General features: G+C 23.4%; 1 protein-coding gene and 1 long non-coding RNA gene across 2 annotated transcripts; one reads left to right on the top strand and one right to left on the bottom strand.

Moving 5' to 3' along the window:
- Positions 1-1,081: 1,081 nt before the first annotated feature.
- LOC100205944 (uncharacterized) lies at positions 1,082-8,772 on the bottom strand. The gene is made up of 3 exons (XM_065806019.1): positions 8,591-8,772; positions 8,213-8,448; positions 1,082-1,370 (listed from the first exon to the last, which is right to left on the bottom strand). Exons 1-3 carry the CDS (start codon positions 8,663-8,665, stop codon positions 1,154-1,156), a joined length of 528 nt encoding a protein of 175 aa, XP_065662091.1. The 5' UTR covers positions 8,666-8,772; the 3' UTR covers positions 1,082-1,153.
- Positions 4,023-7,632, top strand: LOC136085128 (uncharacterized). Its single transcript, XR_010641104.1, has 3 exons — positions 4,023-4,097; positions 4,237-4,366; positions 7,427-7,632. It is a non-coding gene; the product is annotated as an uncharacterized LOC136085128 (long non-coding RNA).
- Positions 8,773-9,827: the final 1,055 nt, after the last annotated feature.

Genomic DNA, 9,827 nt, shown 5'->3' with positions numbered 1-9,827 from the left:
TCATGATTAATAGCCTATGCAGTTCTGTCCTTATATTAGAGATGATGAAACAATTATAAATTGTTTGCAAGATATGTATAATAATTTATTTAAAAGACAAATTTATAAACCATGAGTGCAAGAAAGATTATTTAAGAAATAACTGCCGCACAATGGTTGATGATTTATATAAAGTTAATAAATCAAGTCATATTCCACGTGATATTGAAGATGCAGTGTTGCATGTCAGTAAACAAGAACTTGATAATTCGAAAACAATTACAATAGAATTTCTATCTGGTGAGCCAAGAGTAAGAATAATAAAATTTGTAAACTACTTAAATTTGAAATTTAAAAAAATAAAATAAAAAGAGTTGATTAATTTTGAATAAAGATAATAAAGATTTCTGTTAATTATATATTTATAGTTTATGTTAAATCTAAAAGTAATTTTAACTTTATTTTTAGGTTGCTGTACCCACTTTTCATATATCTTTAGGTACCAATTTGAAGTTTTTAATATGTTTGAAGATGAATGTCACTTAATAGATATTAAACTTAATGGAGAACTTGCATTACAAAATAATACGATTAGAAGAGATGATTTTGACAAATATGTTAACATGCATATTCAATCGAATCTCATAAAAAGTATTATTGATGACTGTAATAATAAAATAACTCTTCTTCAATTTCAAAGTTTCACGTGAACAAGACAAAACTGAAGAAATTAAGAACGTATATGGACCAAGAATACTCCACTATGATTTAAAAAGAAGCGACAAAGTATTGATTGTTACATAAGAAGGTTTGTATAAAAAATATGAATTTTATTTAATTCAGAATAAGATCTTTAAAAGCTACAAAAAATATATCAATTGACGCCGGCTATCATCCATCAAACAACATTGGTTAGTAAGGAAGTGTGGACTTCCTAGTTAAATGCTACTCCGCGGTGCTTTGTGATAAGATCGTAAGAACTTTTTGGACCAACATCGTAATCACAATAAAAATAACAACAAAAATTCTTTCCCCACTTTGTTTTAAATATTTGAAATATTTAAGTTTAAGTTTTTACTAAAAAAAAAATCAAACGAAAACATTTGTCTGAAAATTTATATTAAAAAATTTAGTAAAAACCGGTTTTTAAAAGCTATTAGCATTTAAATATAAACTACTCTGAACTATCCAATTCATGAAGCGCAATAAGTCCATCTTTGTTTGCATCCATATGAAGGAACCAATTTGGTATGTAGTCAACACTCTTTTTTGCCATTTCAACTTCGTTAATGTGGAGTTTGTTATCAGCTGCCAGAAATTCAGCTGCTTCTAAAACATCCATAAAACCATCTTGATTTTCGTCAGCCTCCTCCATGATCGATTGTGCAGTTCTGTAAACAAACAATTTAAAAAATAATATTTATTTTTATTTATAGCAATTTATTATTATTAACACATATAATCCCAGCAAACATGTCAGCGTTGAATCAACGTTGAAAACCGGTCGCAGCGTAGAAAAAGCGTTACAGTCACAAAAACAACGCGCTTTCAACGTTGAATCAATGTTTGTTATTGTATACTAAATCGCGGTAAATTTAAACGTTGAATAAGCGTTGAAATTGTAACGTAATTTAGCTTCTCAAAAAAAGACGTTTATTCAACGTGGAATCAACTTACGCAAAAAGTTATTTTAAAGACGATTCAAAATCTATGCTTCATCAACGTTAAAAATAAACCGCTTTTTAAACGTCACATTTTCAACGTTGAATAGGCGTATAAATATCAACTTATATTATCTTCTCAAAAAACCGCGTTTATTCGACGTTGAATAAAAGTACGCAAATAATCACTGTAAAAACGTCGCAAAGTTGAAGGTTTATCAACGTTAGACATTAGCTGCTTTTCCAACGTATTTAAGCTATTTATGAAACAACGCTTATTCAACGTTACATATACCAACGTTGAAAATGTGGTAGTTAAAAAACGTTGAAAAAGTGTTATTTTGCCAACGTTAATTAAACGTTGTTTTGACAACGTTGAGGAAGTGACACATTGAAAAATATTGTCTCATTAACTAGCCATTACAAAAATAATTTGCCGTAAAGAAAAGGCAATGAAAACTTAATAGAATGCATGCAGATGGTATAAAAAAAATATTTTGATAAAGTTATGTTTTATAACTTCTTTTTATTGCGGCTAATTTAAAACTTTTAGATTTTGCATCAAATTGTATATAATATACATAAATCTCAGAGTATATTCGGTTTATTCAGGTTATTTTTGTTGATGATTTATTTATTTTAAAATGACCATTTTAATAAATTGCAAAGTTGTATTAAATATGTTATTTCTAAGTTAAAAATAGCACTTAATTTTAATAAGATTCAGATGTTTTAAGTAATATCAAAATTAATAAAACATAATAAGTCAGACTAAATTTAGTCTGTTCACAGACTAATTTTTTTATTTATTTGAAAAACTTTAAACACCTTACCCTAATTATCAAGCAAATATTCAGTATAAAATCTTCGACCAATAATGAAAGTATGCATCATTAAGTTTTTTTTTATATAAAAACACGTTTGGATAAGAAACTTTATTTCCATTTTTTTGAAAAACTTCTAATTTTAATAGGAAAAGTATTAAGTCCTAATTATAGAGTTGGTGTTGTATATTTAATTCTAACATTTATTCTTTATCATATATTTTCATTTATTTTAATAATATGTATTTATGCATATATATATGGGTAAATTTATGAATATATATAAAAGAAATATATACATTTTATATATGTATATATAATGTTTATATTTCTAGTCCTAATTTTAGAGTTAGTGTTGTATATATAATTCTAACATTTATTATTTATCACATACCTTTGATATGTATTTTTATTTATTTTAATATTATGTATTAATGCATGTAATTATGAATATATATATATATATATATATATATATATATATATATATATATATATATATATAAATCAAATATACATATATATATATATATATATATATATATATACTATATATATACTATATATATATATATATATATATATATATATATATATATATATATATATATATATATATATATATATAGTGTGTATATGTATTTATATATATATATATGTATATATAATATATACTTATATATATATATATACATATAAACATATATATTTGTTTATAAATGTATATATATATATATATATATATATATATATATATGTATATATATATATATATAGATATATATATATATATATATATATGTATATATATGTGTGTATATGATATATATATATATATATATATATATATATATATATATATATATATATATATATATATATATATATATATATATATATATAATATATATACATATATATACATATATATATATACATATAAACATATATTTTTGTTTTTAAATGTATATATATATATTATATATACATAATAAAAACATATACGTATATATAAATATATATAATTATATATATTTACATATATATGTAAATAAAACAATTAGTGCCTTTTTTTTAGATGATCTATTATAATGACTTAATAATCTTGGGCTTAAGTTGTTTATTTGAAAAACAGATTGCAGCACAGGCAGTTGCTCTATGTTGTTGGGTAGAAGATGGTTGGTTATTTTTGTCAATTGGTGTTCATGCAATGAAAGCTCACTATAATAGTTTTCCAATTGATTATTTATGGAACAAGCTTAGAGTTAAAAGATTTAAAGTTACTTGAGGTCATTAAATTTTACAGTACTCATTGCTATTTTAATTGTTTTATATGAATAAAAAAACTGTTATAGTTTTATATTAATGGTGAAGTACTATATCAAATAAACATCTAATAAGTCTTATTTTTATTTTGGGATAAGTAAAATTTTGATTCTGTTTGTTGTATTATGATTGCCTAGATATATATCGTAATCTGTTTGCACTGGGTCTACATTTTAGTTTTTACATTTTTGTTTATATTTGTTTTACTAAATGATTACTTATAAGTATCTATTATTAGATAAAGAAGTAGGCGAAGGATTTAGTTTTACGACTACAGAGGACTCCAAAAAAGAATGAAAGTAATTATGTCAGTGAATGATTGTGTTTCTCTTGCATTTAACTTTTTATATGGTGATGAATATATAAAACTTAATAATAATTATTAGTCATATCTGATTTTAATAATACTGTTTAAATTTTTTTGACATTTGATAATTTGATTTTAGGTGTAAGTTTATTTAGTAAAGTTCTGGTGGATCAAAGATAGAGGAATAAAATGGCTTTAACTGGTTTCCATCTTATGAACAAAGTACATTATATGATTTAAATTGATGGTTTATAGTTACAACTATTCAAGTAAGTTTAATTTAGTTAATTTATGCATATAAGTATATATATATATATTTATGTATATACGTATATATATGTATATATATGTATATGTATATATATGTATACATATATATATATATATATATATGTATATACGTATATATATGTATATATATGTATATGTGTATATATGTATACATATATATATATATATATATTTATATATATATATGTATATATATATATATATATGTATATATATATATATATATATATATATATATATATGTATATATATATATATATATATATATATATGTATATATTTATATATATATATATATATATATATATATATACATATATATATATACATGTATAGCATTAATATTTTTGATAAATTTAGAACTCTAACAATATAAACAAAATTATTATTTGTAAAAGTAACTCTTTTAAATGAAATGAGCTATTTTACAATTAGTTTAGATTTCAAAATTGCCCATATATATTTTTAACAGGGTTAAGGTCTGGACTTTGTGGTGGCCATTTAAGGATGTTAGCTCTACTTTTTTTTGAGGAATTGTTGTGTCGCTTTGCATGTGTTTAGGGTCGTTGTCATGGTGAAAAATAAATTTGCGATCAATTCTTAAACGGATTGACATAAATTTTTTGAAAGCCAATTAACATACAACTTCCCTGTCATTATACATTCAACATTCACCAGTCGCCCCACACTATTTGAATCAAAACATCCAAGAGCCATAGGGGAACCAACTCCATGCTAGACTTTTTTTGTAAGATTTCTATTTAAGAGTGCATTACAACGTCTGCGCCAAACTCTTTGTCGTTTTTAAGCCAGGTATTTGACATTTATTCTTATCAGTCCATAACACTAAGTTCCACAATGCCTCACATTTGTTAATATGCAGTTTTGCAAATGCTAAAAGTTTTTCTTTGCTTATACGAATAATGAGGGGTTTACTTTTCTGGAGAAGGTTTATTAAAACCACCTAAATTATTAAACCACTTAAATTAAGTCTCCTCTGTTCAGTTCGATAGGAAACATTTAATTTAAGATTTTCAATAATCTGCCTTTTTTTATTGTTGAAATTTTTTTTTTATCAGTGCAATTAGGATATTGGTTCTTGTTGAAGTCTTAATGGGGCGACCAAGTCTTTTCTGATTTTCAGCAGAACCAGTTGCTTCATACTTTATACACATCTTCCTAACACCACTTACTGATATTTGATATTTTTCATCACATTACTTGTAGGTTAAGCCCTTTTTTCGATCAAAAGTGACCCGAGATCTGATGTCCAATGAATAATTTTGATGATAAATCATTATTATTATTTTACCTTTTTCTAAAAAAAAATTCCAAAAAATATAGTTTAAAATCCTTTTTAGTAATATCTTTAACAAAATTTTTTTGATGTTAATATTTTTAAGTAAATTGTTATTGACAAAGCATTATATTTCATAATAAAAATGTTGTTGTTTTTTACTTTTGTCACATTTATTTTTGACAGAAAAACTGTAAGTTAGCAACGTTCATTTAATAGAGTTACTTTTGCATTGAGTTAAAAAGAGTAATAAATGTTTTTTTTTTCTCTGGAATCAACTTTAAAAAAAACATAAAACTTTTGCAGTTATATAAATTCTGACGTAAATAATATTGTATATATATATATATATATATATATATATATACAAATATATATATTTTTATATATATATATATATATATATATATATATCTAAACACAAAAATATAAAACTGTGTATATATATATATATATATATATATATACAAAATTATATAATTTTGTATATATATATATATATAATATATACAAAATTATATAATTTTGTATATATATATATATATATATATATATATAAATATATATATATATATATATATATAAATATATACAAAATTATTTTTGTATATAAATATATATATATATATATATATATATATATATATATATATATATATATATATATATATATATATATATATATATATATATATATATATATATATATATATACAGTAAATTCCCGGTTATTCGAACCTCCAAGCGGTATAAGATTTTATTTCGAATAACCAGAAACTCGAATAACTGAATATGCTCTTTAAAATGACCTATTTTAAGTTTCTTTCAAATTTTAATAAAAGTAGAAAGTAAAAAAGAAAAAGACCCTTGGAATTTGGTGCTACTTCAGTTTTATACTTGTAAAATAATAAATATTGTACAATTCATTGAAAATATAGTCCATTTTTTATTTATTTTTTGTTCCTTAAATGTGTTTTTTTATCTTCAAGTGGAGCAAAAATTGTTTCGAATAACCGAAATTTTGAACAACTGCAGGTTCGAATAACTGTATTTCTGCATAACAGCTTTTGCATGAGTTTGTTAAAGAAAATTCAAAGGAAATAAAAATTGCTTTGAATAAGCAGACAATTATAATAAGTGCCATTTCGAATAACCGGGAGTTTGCTGTATAATAAATAAACAAATATGTATATATATAAAAATATATATATATATATATATATATATATATATATATATATATATATATATATATATATATATATATATATATATATATATATAATAATTATATATATATATATATATATATATATATAATTTATATATATATAATTTATATATTTATATATATATATATATATTTATATATATTTATACATATGTAATTTATTTATCTATATATTTTATATATAATAAGAATAATCCATTTATTTAACCATAAAATATGAAAATTTACAATAATATTTATGAACTCACATAAATAAGGTTAGGTGTCACTCATATAGTTAAAAACTAGTCAATGGAGTGATACCTGAACCTATAATTATAAATTATATATATAAATAAGTTATATATATATATATATGTATGTATATATATATATATATATATATATATATATATATATATATATATATTTACTTTTTAAATTTAATAATAGTTATACTAATTTATTAACATTTTTTTTTTACATTTGCTTTCAGACTACTAATGGCACAAGTTTTGTTTTTTGATTTAGATTCTGTATCTCAATGATATCCTGGCCTATCGATACGATATCCTGTTAATCGTATTTTTATATATTGTATAAATATATATGCAAACACTCACACACATAAATTTTAAAGAAAATATTTATATTTTTATATATATATATCTATAAATTGTATATGTTAAGCTTTTTAATATTTATCATTGTAGATTACTGTTTGTATTAAAAATTGATTTTGGAAATATTGCGAGGGCAGAGTTTAACTAACAATTTAGTTTTATTTGCCAATTCAATATATATTATAGCCACGTTTAATTACGTTTATTAATATTTTGCGATATTTTATACAGCGCATTTAAGCGTTGATTCAACGTTATATTTCAACCTTTACTCGACGTCTTTGAGTCACGTTAAATCGACGTTTTACTAACAACGTTACAAATCCTTGCAAAATAGACTGCTTTAACAGCGTTTATGCAACGCTTTTTAGGTAACGTTTTTTCAACGCTAAGTTGCGACGTTTATTCAACGCTTTTTATGTAGCGCTTTTTCAACGTTTAGTTGCGACGCTTTTGTAACGTCATTTAGTAACGTTTTTTCAACGTTACGCAATAACGTTTAATCAACGTCTATTAAATAACGTTACATATCTTTGCAAAATCGATTACTTTGTCAACGTTTCCGCAACATCTTTTGCGACCGGTTTTCAACGTTGATTCAACGTTGTCATGTTTGCTGGGATACTTTTAATTTATTATAATTAATGATAATTAAGCTTTTACAACTTGCAAAGAGGAAACAAGCGTTAAATACCTTTCCCTTAGATATGATATGTCACGTCTCCTTTTTCCAGCACGTACACATTTTATGCAGGATGAAATTTTACCTTTAGCACATCCAACGCATGAAAAAACTCCGAACATTGTTTGAAAGAGAGTTTTTGAACAAGAAAGACAGCCACGACCGTCGTTATCACAGTTGCAACAAAATATGTTGCACTTGCCGCTTCCACAGCAGCGGAAATTTCCGCAACAAGCATGTTTGCAGCACTGAAATACATTTTTAATATTATATTTAATATTATACAATACTGAGTCAATATTTTTGGATACTACAATAAAACCAGTGAGAGAATAATTTACGGTTTTGCTTAAACAAAACAAAAAAAAAACGTTCATTGGAATAAAATACCTCTGAATCTACTGAACTGATCATTAGACTACCAACTGTTACCAAAACAACTACAAATAGTTTGATCAAATTCATTTTAGTAAGAAAGATAAAGGAGACAAGATATCAACGTTCAAAAATTAAAAAAAAAGATATGCGTTTTGAACTTGTGTTCGATGTGTTAGAAAATTGTTTTCAAAATTGTTACAAACAAAATTTATTAAAACTCTTGTTTGTTTAACTTTTAATCTCTGTCACAACTTAAACTAACACAAATAGGCCGGCCTAGTATTCCGGAGTTTCAATAGGCCAAACAAAACGAGTTCAAAACTAGTTATTTGAAATATATAAAGACACTCATATAAAAAAAGAAAAAAAAAACTATTGACCTAAACGCAATATTATCTTTTAAATTTAAATTTAAACTACTAAAAATAACATCAAAAGTAAAGTCTAAAAGTTGCAAATGCATTTCAAACATTATTACTCAGGTTGATAAATAGTTCGGTCAACTCTCCCTTTAATAAAATTGCTATATAATACTTATGTAAAGAATCATATTTACTTTTCCGATCGTAAGTAATGATGTACTTAATGGGTGTTTGATAAAAATCTATCCAATTTATCCTTTCAACTTTGTTTGCCAGTTTTTTTTCATAAACCGTTTTCCTAAATTATAATTTTTCTAAATAAACCCCAATTTGAGATGATTTGCGGTTTGGCCACATAATTTATGGAATTATATATAAAGAATTACGCCACTGTTTTGACATAACGCAATAAAGCCAAGTCTGGCTGAAATAAGTGTTTATTAGTTTTCCTTATTATATTTAAAAGCTGTTTTTAACTTTGTTTCTAACTCAAAGAAACAAAATAATTTTTTTGCGCGGCATAACTTAAATGTTTTAATATTAAAAGTCTCAAAAGAGTTAAAAAAAACTTGTTACTTTAATATAGGAAACTTCAAATAGTAAGTTTAGTACAAAATGCGTAACTGAAACGCGGTGTGATTTTATTGACACAAAATCTTGTTTAATTCTCCATTTCCCAAGATTTGATATAATCCCACTAGCGCGTAAAGCAAAAAATTGCGGAGGTAGTTTACATTTTTAACCTGTACGTTAAAAATGTAAACCTCGAAATTAACGTTAAACATATGACCTCAAAACCCAGGTTATTGAAAGTTTGAATCTTTTGTTTAACATTGACAATAATTTGTACACCAAGAAATTGTTATCTGCATTTAATTAATTTTTAT

Source organism: Hydra vulgaris, chromosome 09 (assembly GCF_038396675.1).
Source record: "Hydra vulgaris chromosome 09, alternate assembly HydraT2T_AEP".
Lineage (NCBI taxonomy): Eukaryota > Metazoa > Cnidaria > Hydrozoa > Anthoathecata > Hydridae > Hydra > Hydra vulgaris.
Note: the sequence above shows the minus strand (reverse complement) of the source record. Positions and strands in the feature narration are given on the sequence as shown.